Source organism: Leopardus geoffroyi, chromosome C1, assembly GCF_018350155.1.
Source record: "Leopardus geoffroyi isolate Oge1 chromosome C1, O.geoffroyi_Oge1_pat1.0, whole genome shotgun sequence".
Taxonomy (NCBI): Eukaryota; Metazoa; Chordata; class Mammalia; order Carnivora; family Felidae; genus Leopardus; species Leopardus geoffroyi.
In genome coordinates, this window is record NC_059328.1 from 35,549,795 (window position 1) to 35,564,871 (window position 15,077).

The window sequence follows — 15,077 nt, forward strand, 5'->3', positions numbered from 1 at the left end:
ATATAATATAGCGATGGCATAAAGGAAAGAAGAACCAATTCTGTCTCTGGTCCTTGCTACTTTGAGACTGCTAAGTTCCTTTCCTTCTAGTTCTCATTGGTAAAATTGGTATATAACCATCATGAGGGAAAAAGTTAAAAGGAAATACGAGTACTATGAAATCGCAAGGGTTACACACACTCTTCTTGTTGGAAGTTCTTTTCCACTTCAAGACTGCTCTGAGGCTTGGCCTCGGCCTTGGCCTCGGCCTCCTGAAATCCCTCTCACTCTTCTTATTCCCTTTGGATCACACTCTTCAGGCATTTATAGTATAGAAGTGAGGGGAACAAAGGAAGGCTGGCAAGGTAAAATGGGAGAATAGGACAGGGCTAGTCTACAGAGTGGGAAAGGAAGGTGGCAAAGAAAGGAAGGCCAAGGCAACCCGTCAGGGCAGGTCCAATTTGGATAAGAGAAAAAAGGCTGCATGAAATGTAGAACAGAGTCTGGCAGGGAGGAGAGGGCTACCAAGGGCAGTTCCAGCTCTCCTCAGGCTGACCCCTGTACCTGACACTTCCAGATAGCCATCATCGTTCAAACGGCAGGCCTCAGTCAAAGTGAGAAACAGGCAGCCAATGGGATCCAGTGGGTGGCCCACCCAACCTTCCAGGTTTGTGATGGTTGTGGTTCCTCTCTGTAACAGTTCTGGAAATAAGCAGACCCAAATTTTAGAAAGTGATGGAGACACACTGCTCTCTGTCACTGCCTGGGTCTCCTCATTAGTCTCTTTCAGGCACTAGCCTCAAGACTTAAAGAAAATCTTCCCTCTTTGTCTTGCCTTGGATTCATAGGACTGGTCACAAGTTTATCAGTCAGATGTAAGGTCTTGAGGTCTGCATTTAGGCTTCTCACTGGCAGCACAAATATGTAAATATAATTTTACAGTTTTAAAAAGGTCATTTTATACTAGATCTAGTGGGCCTTCCAACTACCCTGTGAGGGAGGCAGACCAGCATTATTATTCCTATTTTGCAGATAAAAAACCCTGAGATTCATAGAGATAAAGTCAGGCATTCCACACAGCAAGTAGAAAAACCTGAAATTCTCAGGGTGCCTGGGTGGATCAGTGGGTTAAGTGTCCGACTTCAGCTCAGGTCATGATCTTATGGTCTGTGAGTTCGAGCCCTTCGTTGGACTATATGCTGTCAGTTCAGAGCCTAGAGCCTTCTTTGGATTCTGTGTCTTCCTCTCTCTCTGCCCCTCCTCCCCCCACACTCTGTCTCTCATAATATGAATAAATGTTAAAAAAAAAAAAAAAAGAAAAGAAAAACCTGAAATTCTCTAGCTCCTGCCACTCCATGAAATTTTATGAAAATAAAATAGTAGGCCTTGTAGCCCCTAAGGATCCTCATCAGCCCCAGCCTAAGGAGTTAAGATGGCTCCTTATCACTATACCTTTCTTCTGATGCTTGTAGATTTCCAGCTGCCGTTGCTGCTGCAACCTCAGAGTATTGATAATGGCCACTGTGAGTCTGAGGGCCTCTTTTGGATAACCATGGGAACGCAGGGCATCAACCCGAGCACAGGCTGTAGGCACATGCTCTACCAGATGAAGAAAATATTTTGGTTGGGTTAGATTTTCCAATCAGGAAAATTCATATTTGACAAAGGGAGTTTGTGTTTTGCTCAGTTCCTAAAATTCAACTGCTATCTACTCTGTACCAAGACCAATGTTTTATTTTTTAAGAATATAACTGAGTAAGTCACAGGCACTACCTTCAAAGAGCTACCATGCAGCCTCAGTATGGCATAGAAAGGAATACATAGCTAGGATAATAAAATGTAAGTACCTCTTTGTGAACTTGTACTATGGGAACCCAATGGAAGTAGCAACTAACTGCCTAAAGGGAAAGGCCTCATTCATTCATTAATCCTACATTTCCTGAGAACCTATTATATGTCAACTCATTTGCCATCAAAAGGAAGTAAAAACGTGCAAGACAGGTTACAAGCATTTACATTCCTACCAGTAGTAAATGAGAGTAACTATCTCCACGCAACCTTTCCCACACCATGAACTAATTATCTTTATTTTAAAAATCTCTGGGGCACCTGGGTGGCTCAGTCAGTTAAGCATCAGACAGTTGGTTTCAGCTTAGGTCATGATCTCACAGTTCGTGAGTTTGAGCCCCACATTGGGCTCTGCACTGACTGCGGAGCATGCTTGGGATTCTCTCTCTGCCCTTCCCCTGCTTGCCCTCTATGTCTCTCTCAAAATAAATAAATAAATAAACTTAAAAAAAAAACTCTCTGACCATTTGACAATCAAAAAATGGTAATTCAGTTTTGTTTTGATTTTCATCTTTGTTTACTGATGAGGTGTATACATTTTCACATTCTTATTAGATTCATGTTTTAGAAGTATTGGATCAAAGAGGAAAGATGACCAAAGGAGACTTCAGGTACTGGCCCACAGTGAGTCTGGCCAAGGCTTTCAAAAGAGAGATAGGGACATACATGCATATTCAGAAAGATCTTGAGAAAGACAAGGATAAGAGGTGAAGGATAGAACTAGGGAATTGGGAGAAGATATAAAAATATATGTCATTGTTGTAAGACTCAGAAAATGAGTATTTTTTTAAAAAATACTGTTTTGGAACGGGCATCCTGTGATAAAGTCAAGAAGAGACTGACAGTCAGCCAAAGGAAGGTTTAAACCCACAGTAGAACAGCTCTGTTCCTTTATGATGAAGCGGGTTAGGAAAGGTGGGAAGGAGGAAAGGAAGACAGCTTGGTGACAAATGCAGATAATGCCCTAGTTACTAGCACAATGTAACTGAAGTTTCAAAGTTAGTGCATTTTTAGCAAAACATATTAATTTCAGAGTAGATTATACTGTTGCTCAGCAAATGTTGACTAAGAGCTTATGAACTGATGTTTAATGGTTTTATTAGTACTCTTTGAGATTTACTGACTCCTTTCCTTTCCTAAAACTCAGGAAACAGAACACAAATTCCAATGTTTGAGGTCATTGTACCTCAGCTAAGTACACATGCAAATGGCTGAGGCTTCACATAAATACCCTCAGTCACTAGTTAAGGCCCCAAAAGATCTGTCCAAATTGTAGTTGTGTTGCCAGCACCTATGCAGATCTGGCCTGGCACAAGTTAAGACTGGGCTTTGAAATTCTTAGAGTAGAGGAGAGGTACACTTACCAAGCCACAGTGGCTGGCCTTGGGAATTAAACAGTAGTCTCTCGCTTTCCTGCTGGCAGGCAGGAGCTGTATATATATCGCTGCTTATTATTCGCTGTAAATGGCTGTCCTGCCAATGTAATTCACGGCCCTCAATGGCTCTAGTGAACACTGTTCGTCTTGGTCTGGATAAGGAGTCTGGGGAAAGAAAGAAATGCAGCAGTTCAATGACAGGTAATCTGAAGTTCTAACTCTTATATGTCTTCTTCAGAGTAGGAAGAAGAGAAGAAGAATAGTTTGTGGTTAGTGAGAGCAGCCATTCTACCATCTGTCTAGGTACCATCTGTCTAGGTGCTGTCTCTTTATTGGATAGCCCTTAATGTATCTGTGCCCTGTATGGGAACAACCTTTCTCCAGAGATCTATGGCTGCCTTTTTACTTCTACAGAAGACCAATTTCTCCTAGGACCAAGAGCCACATGAAAGAGAAGAGGGACTGTGGTGCCCAGCTGCTCAATTATGAGGATACAAACTGCTTCTATAGAAGTCAGAATAAGAGAGAAGCAGTTAGGTAATTTCCCTGGCCTATTTATAACCTGTCTCACTTACAGCATGACCCTTATCAGACTAAGGACTTCGATATAATTGATATTAAAAGTTGAAAAAGAGCTGAAGCCCTGTGTATTCTGGTCCCTTTATCATACTGATACTTACAGGCTTACAGGCTTTTCTCTACTGTGAAAAACTGATGCTGACAAGACTAATTAACACGGAGTCTTACCATGCCATATCTCTTCAGGAAAAAGGCTGCAAGGAAACCAAAACAGCTTAGGGTGGTATATAGGAAGACCACATGAAAGATACATTGTCACAAACTGTATATACAGAAGGACTCATAGAAATTACATTTAAGGAAATAAAAAAACCATAAAGGATTATTTAATTGACTCTCTGCCAGATTAAGGGCAGCTGTAACTATTTTGGGATCAAGGGCTAAAGTACTATGCGGATGTTTCCAGAGATGCCCAAATGTGGGGGTGTATCCACTGAGCCTGTGCAAAAAAATGGGAGGGAAAGCCAGAGGATTCAGAATGAACATGAAAGAAATGAACATATTTATTCATTAAGCAAAAGTCCTTAGAATATAGTCATCTCTTCAGAATTTGATATATCCCATAGTGTATGGGCTTGGATGATTAAGTTAGAAAAGCACTGACCATATCTACTGAAATGTCTTCTCCTTCATATTGTCCCTCAGTAGAAGCACAATGTACCTTCTACTGGCTACAGTCTAAGCACCTCTCTTCCTGAACTGAGACTCTACCTTGGGTCTGCTCAGCCCACAGTGGGGATTAGGCTCCCAATATTCATTAAGTCTGCAAATAGTGAGTGCCTATTACATAGCAGGTACTTGTTCCAGGTGCTGAGGATATATAAAGTCCCTGCCTTTATGGGACTTGATTTTTTAAAGTTTATTTATTTATTTTGAGAGAGAGAGAGAGCATGAGCAAGGGAAGGGCAGAGAGAGAGGGAGAGAGTGAATCCCAAGTAGGTTCTGCATTGTCAGTGCACAGCCCGATGCAGGGCTTGATCCCATGAACCGTGAGATCATAACCTGCACCAAAATCAAGAGTCAGACGCTTAACCGACTGAGCCACCCAGGAACTGTGGGCCTTTACAGTTAAATGGGCAGAGATAGTTGAATAAATATATAGTATATCAGATATATCAGATGGTTATGAATACTATGGAAAAGACTAAAGCAGGATTAAGCAGAAAGGCAAGCTGGTATTGGGTGGGGGTTGTTTTAAATTGAAAAAAAATTTTTAATGTTTATTTTTGAGAGAAAGAGAGAAAGAGAGAGACATAGTGCAAGCGAGGGAGAGGCAGAGAGAGGGAGAATCTGAAGCAGGCTCCAGGCTCTGAGCTGTCAGCACAGAGCCCGATGTGGGGTTCAAACCCACAAACTGTGAGATCATGACCTGAGTCAAAGTCATACGCTTAACCACCTGAGCCACCCGGGCACCCCTACTGTTTTATATAGAATGGTCTCTAATAAGGTAACATTTGAACAGAAAGCTCAAGGAACTGAAGAGCAAGCCTTAGGCATAACTAAGGGAAGAGTATTCCAGGCAAAAGTAATAGCAAATGCTAAATCCTGAGGTGGGAGCATATTTGGAGTGTTTGAGAGCAGTGAGGAGGCCAGTGTACTTAGGATGGAATGAGCAAGCAGGAAAATCATAGGAGATGAGGTAAGAGACATACTAGCAATCCCGGGAGGCTTGCTCCAAGGGCCTTACAGGCCATGAGTGAAAGATGAGAAGTCACTAGAGGGCTTTGAGTTGCTGAAGGTATATGGTGTGACCCACTTTTTAAAAGGATAACTGGCAGCAGTATTGAGAACACACCATAAGATGGAAGGGGAGAAGCAGGAGGAGCAGTTAGGAAGTCAATGCAATAATTTGAGAAGGATGATGGCAACTTGGCCAGAGTAATAAGCAGTAGAGATAAGAATATACAGATTCTGGATATATTCTCAAGGTAAAGGCAATAGTATTTGCTCATGGAATAGATGTGGAGTGAGAGAGAAAAAGAATCAAGAATGACTCCATGGTTTTTAAGACAGATTTGCCATATGTGGACATAGGGAAGACTATAGGAGAGCAGGTTTGGGTGGGGCTTAATAGGTAAGAAATCCTACTGAGATGCCTATTAATATCAAAGTGGAGATATTGAAAAGGCAGCTTAACATACAAGTCTGAAGTTGTCGAGAGGAAAATTCTGGTCAAGGAGATATAAATCTTGGAGTTGTTGGTATACAGATGATTATTAAAACAATGCAATTACCAAGGGAGTATGTATATAGAGAGCAGTGGTTTGATGACTGAACCCTAGGCACTCTAACATTTTAGGTTAGGAAGCAGGGAGGAGACAGTAAAGGAGACTGAGAAGGAGGAACCAATGAAGTAAGAGCAGAACCAAGAGAGTAGTGTCTTGGAGATAAGATGAAAAACGTGTTTGAAGGAGAGAGTAAACAATTGTAACAAATACTACTGTCAGGTCAAGTAAGATTATGACCAAGAATCAACCACTAGATTTGGCCATATTTAGCAACAGTGACTCATACAAGAGCAGTTTCAGTAGTGGAGGGATGAAAGCTGACTAGAGTGAGTTCAAGGGAGAATATGAGCAGGAGAGATAATAAATATATACTATTCTTTTAAATTATTTTTCTTAATTCTACCACTTATTTCTACTACTTCAGAGAAACAGGATGGTAGTTAGAGAAGCATGTGGGAACAACATGACTGTGTATTGTGTTTTGTTTTGTCTTGTTCTGTTTTGTTTTGTGATGAGAGAGAAAGCAATGTATTTGTATACTCTCATAGGAATAATCCACAAAAATTTGTGAAGCAGGTGAGAGAGGAGATAATTCCTGGAGTGATGTCCTGGATAAAAAAGAAGGAATAAGATTTTGAGAATAAGTAGAGGGCTTAGACTTACAAGCACGAATAAAAACAGGGAAGAGGAAGAAGATGGGCACAGACAGAAGCAGATGAGAGACTCTTGGAAATTCTCTTGTGATTGCTCCTATACTCTCAGTGAACAGGAAGCAAGGCTATCAGCTGAAAGTGAGGAAGCAGAGGGAAGGGGAATAAAGTTTTCAGGCAAAGATGGTATGAAATAGTAATTCAGAAGAGTGAAAGAAGGCATAGATTAGGGAAATGTGGATGTCTGGACAGTACTATGGTCCCATTCAAAATCAGTAGTCATAAACTTAAAGTAAGACCAGTTACTTACACTTATGTTTCTCTTCATCATGTTCAGCTCTGTGGGTGTGAGCACTAAGGAATTAGAGTTGGACTTAGCTACTAAAGTTAGTGTCTTGCTCTATGAGTGAAATAAAGGGAAAAAGGAGGTTGAGTATGTAGATGTTGAGAGTAATTATAATGATGCACCAAGGAATCTAACCTGGATAAGGAGGAAAATGAGGCTACCAGGAAAATGAAAATGTGGCAGGATCAAAATTCCTAGTGGGTTAAAGAATTATTGGAATTGACATACTAGAGAAAATAAACTAGCAAGACTGATGATGGTTATTAGAGCTGCCTGAAATTTAGATTATGAAGAAGGTATTGTTATTGGTAATGACAAGGCTTAGAGTATGATCTTGGGATTGCATGGCTCAATTATGGTGGTAGACAAGACTACTAAAAGATAGGAGGTCAAAGAATTAAGAGACTAGAATATTGGAAGGATCATCTGTGTGGCTACTGAAATCAAGAATTCCAATATAAGTAGTGACAGCAGAGAACAAAAATCTTCAAGGGATGGGGGGAGGGTGGGGGCAGGTGTGGGGATTGACCCAGAGGTCTAAAATGACCCAAATCAGAAGGGTAGCAGGTAGTATATTTTGATGGCATTAACTTTAAAGCTGCGGGGTATTTTGGGAAGGAGGAAAAGACAATGATACAGAAATGGCAATGAAGAATAAGTGGGATGCCTATTGCCCCATTAGGTAAAGAGACGTTAAGAGCTAAATCAGCCACAACTTGAGAAGACTGCAGAAGAAGCAATATTCTCAAATGAGAATCAGTAACAACAAATAACCAATTTGATAAGGAAGAAACTGCCAAAATAGAAGCATGTCTTTACATGCATTTGATTCTCTATGCCAATCTAAAGCCAATACTAAAGGGATGGTGTGTTGTGGAGGTTAGATGAGTGTGAGTAAAGGGTAGCTTAAAGAAATGGCAAAACTATAGTCTTTTCATTTCTTGTTACCTTAGTTGCCTTGAATATACTGACAATCAATTATGAGACACTAGATGAAAACCTGGCAAAAACAATTTAAATTATTTTCTCCTTGGGATTAAAAACATCAGATTTGTCACTTAAAATAGAAGGGACTGACATGTAAAATCAATGTGTGAAAAAAATCCCCTACCAATAAAGGTTCCCAATGGGCTAAAGAGCAATCAGTTGCCAACAGCAAATAGCCTGAGTTAGATGAACTAAAAACTGATGTGAATCCTGATGCTCAGTGATATTCGTAGGTCACTGGGCTCAAAAGGCAGAGAGTACAGTATTGTTGGATTTATCTTAAAATGGGGCAAGAGTCCTAGCAGTAATTTGGGAAGATAATCCATCCTAGCTATCTGCTATATAAAAACATTTGAGGAAAACAGAAAAGTAAGAAAAGCAATTGTCGGGCCATTTTAAAAGCTGTGTTTTGCAGGCCTTCCATTCTTCTCTTCAGGTAAGTCTTCTGAGCTAAAACCAACCCCAACTGAGGCCAAGATCCATTAGGCATGATGAACTTGAAAGGTAAAGAGGATTCATGCAGAGGACCCTAGGAATTTATGCTGGGCACTGTAAGGACACTCTAGATACAGAAAAAGACAGCATGCATAATGTCAAAGATAAAAGCTTAGCCTTATTTAAGGCTTGGTATTTCAAGACAAACAAAGGACAGGCTTTTCTTACTGAGGGTGACAATACTGACAGCCAACTGTCCAGCCACCTTTGTTTTAGCACTTTACCCTCCCACCTTTGGAGTTCCAGGCACAAAGACATTAGAAGGATTTATGGCTCACCTGGGCTGTGACTGGCATTCTGGGGAAGTGCATTGGTGATGTTGGGTAGCTCATGCCCATAGTTCCCATCCTCCAGGGGACAGACATCCAGGTCACTCCACCTCTGCAGTTGCTGCAGCCAACAGGATTTTTCTTCCAGTTTGCAATGTGGATTTAAAATGATGCATACCCATAAGGCCCCTGGAAAATAAAACAACCAACATTCTTGATATCTCTCCTCTGATGTATGTTAAGCTTTAATTTTTCAGTCTTTTCTTCTCTTCTATTTTTAGTGGTAGGAAAAGTTTCCAAAACATCAGCTTTTCTCAATATAAAAAAATCAAATCTGTTGGGGCGCCTGGGTGGTTCAGTTGGTTGAGCATCTAACCTTTTTTACTTATATTTTTCTTTTTTTTTCTTTTTTTTATATTTTTCTTAAAGTTTATTTACTTCTTTTGTGAGAGACAGAGACAGCACAAGTGGGGGATGGGGGGAGAGAGAGAGAATCCCAAGCAGGCTCCATGCTGGTAGGAGTGTCTGACTCTTGATTTTGGCACTGGTTGTGATCTCATAGTCGTGAGATCTCTCTCCCACTCCCTCTGCTGCTCCCCAGCTCTCTCTCACACACACTCTCTCTCTCAAAAAATAAAGAAAGAAATAAAATCTGCTAAAGTTTTCAGAAATGGCATATTTTTCCTTCTCAGAGCTTCCTTAAATATCCTTCCTGGATATCTGGATATGTGCCTGTAATGATGAACAAGACCGACTTGGGCTTGAATTCTGAGCTCAGATTTGTAGTCTAACATATATTTATTGAGAACTTTCTATGTTCAAGGCCTATTCTCCTACTGAAGAATAAGACATTGTTCCAACCCTTGAGGAGCTGACTAATGGGGGAGATAGATAGATACATATAATGTTATTTGAATATGATGAGTGTTAAGGTAAAGATATGGGGACAACAGCAAGATAGAGGAAGGGCACTTAGCACAAGGGCAGGGGTCAGAAGGGAGGTGCTCAGAAAAGGTTTCAATTTTTGGTTAGTAGACTTTAGGCTTTCTGAAATTCATATTCCTCAACTGTAAAACTGAGAGCACATAAATAACTACTTTGTTTTTGTTTTTGATGCTTATTTATTTTTGAGAGAGAGAGAGAAAGAGAGCATAGGTGGGGGAAGGGCAGAGAGAGAAAGAGGAAACAGAGGATCATACAGGGAAGGGGCAGAGACAGAGGGAGATAGAGGATCCTAAGCAGGCTCTGTGCTGACAGCAGAGAGCCCGACTTGGGGTTTGAACACATGAACTGTGAGATTATGACCTGAGCCAAAATCAGATGCTCAACCAGCTGAGTCACCCAGATGTCCCCCAAACAACTACTTTGTAGGGATGTTGTGAGAATTAAATGAAATAACATTTGTAAAAGGCCTAGCATATTACTTGGCACATAGCAGAATTTTAGTATTTCCTTTTTCCAAGAAAAATGGTTTATTTCAGTTTGGATTTTGATACAGTTGATCTATTAGGATGTCTTAAAACTATCACATTCTTGGATCTTCTCTGTCACTGTAGCAGAGTATCACATATTCTATACAATATACGAGTACTGTCTCTCCAACCATATTACCCTTCTTTTCAAGCAAACCTGCTTCTTTTCAAGGTTGGCTATAACTGAACTAGATATATTCTCAATCTCAGACCAGCAGTAAGCCTGGCTGCAAAGTATCTTAAGTTAAACATCCTTTGGGATGAAGCTACATCTGTGGATGGAGGTACTTTGAAACACTATTTCAAGGTCCTTCAAACTCAAATTGGAATGGTTTAAAGGCCATTTTAGCCCTAATTTCAGATACTACCTGAAGATAGTGAAAATTCATTTCTGCTGACTCAGTTTTAAAAATCTACCATGAAATAAAAACTACACTGTGTAATATAATAGTATTATATTATGATGACTCTGAAGGGAATTATAGTTAGGATTCACTCAAATAATTATAATAATAAAGTATGGCAAATGCTATCATAGACATACATAAAATCCTATGAGAATATACATGATGGAACAATGCATTCTGCATGTGGGGTCAGCAGAAGTTATAGAAAGGAAATGGCATTTCAGTTTGAAGAATAAACATGAATTAATTCCCGTTAAAGATAGCTAACCACTGTTTCCTTTTGAAACCTCACTAAAATGAAAGTAAAAGGATAAAGACAGGTGTAAACACATACAGACACAGAGAATGGGAAAGATAAAAGAGAATAGCCACAAAATTTTGCAATGTGGAAAGCTTGTGGATGAGTGATAGCTGACCTAGCAGAACAGAAAAGTGGAAACCTCCATCAGTGGTTAGAAAGCCCAGAAGCAGACTGATTCACGCTTCAGAACCCTGCTGAAAGTGGGGCTGAAACTAGTAAAATTGGTTAGAAGTTTGTCAAAGGTCTCAGGATCCAAAAGTTCCTACTCTATTCAAGGCAACTGAGTGCCTGCTCCTCCCCTCTCCTGGAAGAAGACCAAAACTTTACTCACTGGGAAGGTTGATTCAGAGAGGTTCTGGATTGGAAATATTACTCACAGCCAAGGGTGGGGTTTCCATACTAAAAACTGGGGGATGAAATCAATACATGTTGAACAAATGGATACCCTCCAACCCAACCCTAACCCTCAACCCTAACCCTCTTTCCCCCCCTGGTTCTGAGAAGACTATGACAGGCTTATAACCCAGAAACAAGAGACTGGAGGATTCATCTCTGGAAACAAATTAGCCCAAGGACAGAAAACATAGAAGATAACTGAAAAAACCCAGCCAGATCATCCTCAGTTAAACTGACTAACAAGGCCACACACACACATACATACGTGCACACACGTACGTGTGTGCACACACATGCAAAGAACTTCCTTTTAGTTTTTAACTGTTACTCTTAAATAGAAATGGACAGCTAAGAAATGTTAGGTATATGAGGAAAGCATCTGACATAAAGGACAGAGAACAAAAGTAAACAGAAAGAAGAAAAACTTGGGAGGAAATACAAAAAAGGCAGAGAAGAAAGAAAACTTAAAGAAAAAAACCTGCAATTGCTATCAGCAAAATGAGAAGATACTGCATCTATGAAAAAAGTGCAGGATGCAACAACAAAAATGGGCTCTTGGAAATTAAACCTATGGTGACAAAAAATACATTAAAAATTAGTAAGATATTGGAAAGATAAAACTGAGGAAACCACCTGGAAGATAAAAGACAAAAACGAAAACAAAAACACACCAAAACAACGAGAGAAAAAAATAAAACTAGAGAATCAATCTCCATTTAGTATATTTAGTCATAAGAAATAATCTAGCAATTTTACTATTTTTTGAGACATCCCTTCTGGAACTCTCTATTTTCTTATCCCTAATCTAGACTGTTTGTCTTCTAAGCCTGTTGCATAGTAACCTAGAAGCTAATATCCAAATAACAGAAGTAGTTCCAGACAAAAAGAGAAAAAAAAGGGTGAGGAAATGAAAAAAAATTTTTTTCAAGAAAACATCTTAAACTAAAAGATGCAAGTTTCCCAGTTGAGAAGGTTTAGTGAGGATTAAGCAGATTAGACTTTTTATTTTTTTAATTTTATTTATTTATTTTTAAGTAGGCTTCATGCCCAGAGCAGAGCCCAACATAGGGTTTGAACTCATGACCCTGAGGTCAAGACCTGAGCTGAGATCAAGAATCGGGAGCTTAACCGACTGAGGCCCCCAGGTGTCTCCAGATTAGATTTTTTTTAAGTTTATTTATTTATATTTTTAGTAACCTCTACACCCATCGTGAGGCTCAAACACACAACAGCGAGACTAAGAGTCGCGTGATCTACCGACTGAGCCAGCCAGGCACCCAAGGAGATTAGATTTTTTAAAAATTTAGGGGGCACCTGGGTGGCTCAGTCATTTGGGTATCTGATTCTTGATTCCAGCTCAGGTCATGATCTCATGGTCGTGAGATGGAGCCCTGCATCGGGCTCCGTGCTGAGTATGGAGCCTGCTTGGAATTCTCTCTCTCTCCCCCCCCCCCCCCCGTCTCTCTCTTTCTTTCAAATTAAAAAAAAATTTTAGAAGAAGACCAACAGAAAAAACACAAAACTTTCCTGAACGAGAATGGCCTGGTACTTCACAACAGCAAGTGGAAGCTAGAGGACAATGGAGATAGGTCTTCAAAATTCTAAGGGAAAAAGATAAGATTTCCAACCTAGAATTACGCACCCAATCAAAGTATCAATCAAAAGTGAGGGTAAAATCCAGATACTCAGCAATACAAAATTTATCAACTATGAAAAATTCATCTCCCACCCTATCTGAGGAAGCTACTGGAAAATGTACTCTACCAAAACAAGAAAGTAAATCCATAGAGAAGAAGGTGTTGGATCCAGAAAACAGGGGGTTCAACATAGGGGAAAGGAAAAGGGAAGTCCTAGAATGATAGTAAAGAGCAGTATCTACACGATTATCCTGCAGCAGGTTTGGAGAGCACACAATCTAAACCAGGAATAGGAAAATAAATGGTTCCAGAAGAAATGTCTCTAACAAGATAATAACATTGATAGATTATTTGATGTGACCAAATATACTGTATGAAGATTTTAAATTACTGGTTAATAATTGGGGGGTAAATTAATGATAACAACAGAAAAATCTGCAACCTGATGGTCAAACAACAAACAAACAAAAATAATTATTAATTCCTGAAGGGGAAAAAAAAGTTAAGAAAGTAAATGTAGTATTAGTATACTACATGACTGTGCTACAGATATGTATTTAGTCATAATAACGCAAACATTTAATGTTGATCTAACCTCAAATTATAATACCACTATTTTGCTCTCATTCTAGGACTTTCCTTTTCCTTTCTCCTATGTTGAACCCCCTGTTTTCTGGATCCAACACCTTCCTCTCTATGGATTTACTTTCTTGTTTTGGTAGAGTACATTTTCCAGTAGCTTCCTCAGATAGGGTGGGAGATGAATTTTCCATAGTTGATATATTTTGCATTGCTGAATGTCTGGATTTTACCCTCACTTTTGATTGATACTTTGATTGGATGTGTAATTCTAGGTTGGAAATCTTATTTTTTTCCCTTAGAATTTTGAAGACCTATCTCCATGTGCATATCTGGCATGTGCATAGGTATGTATATATTGGGGGCTATAGAGTCATTGAGAATGAGATCTCTCATGAAAACCCCTGTTCCTTCTGCCATGGGAGAACACAGTGAAAAGATGACTACCTATAAGCCTGGAAGTAGGCCCTCACTTGACACCAAATCTACCAGTCATTTGATCTTGGACTTCCTAGCCTCTAGAACTATAAGAAATAAATTTCTGTTGTTTGTAAGTCACTTAGTCTCTGGTATTCTGTTGTGGCACCCTAAACAGACTAAGGCATAAATTGGTACCAAGAAGTGGGGTCCCACCATAACAAATACCTAAATGTGTGAAAGCAATTTTGGAACTGGGTAAAGGGTAGAAGCTGGAAGAATTGAGTTGCATGCTAGAAAAAGCCTATGCTGCTGTGAACAGACCTTTAAAGATGATTCTGGTGAGGTCCCAGAAAGAAAAGAGGAGACCTGTAGAGAAAGTCTGAACTTCCTTAATAGTCCTGAACAGAGTGTTAGTAGAAAAATGGAGGGGTAAGGCCATTCTGATGAGATCTCAGATGGAAATGAGGAACATGTCAGTGGAAATTGGAGGAAAGGCAATCCTTGTCATACAGTGGCAAAGAACTTGGCTAAATTGTGTTCATGTCCTATTGTTTTGTGGAATGTAGAACTTGTGAGTGATGAAATTAGCTGAGGAACTATCTAAGTGAAGTACTGAAAGAGTAGCCTGGTTCCTCTTGACTGCTTACAGTAAAATGTGAGAAGAAAGATATGATTTAAGGATGGGATTGTTAATCAAAAAAGAAGCAGAACTTAAAGATCTGCAACACTGTCAGCCTATCCATATTGAAAAGAGTAAGAGGGGTGCCTGGGTGGCTCAGGGTAAGCATTCAACTCTTGACGTCAGCTCAGGTCATGATCTCATAGTTTTTGAGATTGAGCTCTGCTTGGGATTCTCTCACTCCCTCTTATGGTAACAGCCCAAATGTCCATCCATTGTATAATGAATGGATAAAGATGTAGTGTGCATATATGTATGTATGTGTACACACACACACACACACACATACACACAATGGAATATTACTCGGAAATCAAAAAGAATGAAATCTTGCCATTTGCAACAATGTGGATGGAACTAAGTGTATTATGCTAAGCAAAATAAGTCAGAGGAAGACAAATATCATATGATTTCACTCATATATGGAAT

General features: G+C 39.7%; 1 protein-coding gene across 2 annotated transcripts in view; it reads right to left on the reverse strand.

Moving 5' to 3' along the window:
- Positions 1-15,077, reverse strand: part of ZSWIM5 (zinc finger SWIM-type containing 5) — a 256,910-nt gene that overhangs the window by 32,157 nt on the left and 209,676 nt on the right. The window contains exons 5-8 of one of the 2 annotated variants that reach the window (XM_045477127.1): positions 8,767-8,946; positions 3,192-3,368; positions 1,432-1,578; positions 544-681 (exon numbers count right to left, since the gene is read on the reverse strand). In XM_045477127.1, the coding sequence (XP_045333083.1) occupies positions 544-681; positions 1,432-1,578; positions 3,192-3,368; positions 8,767-8,946 (642 nt within the window). The remainder of the gene's footprint in view (positions 1-543; positions 682-1,431; positions 1,579-3,191; positions 3,369-8,766; positions 8,947-15,077) is intronic. The other variant, XM_045477128.1, reaches the window with a different exon arrangement.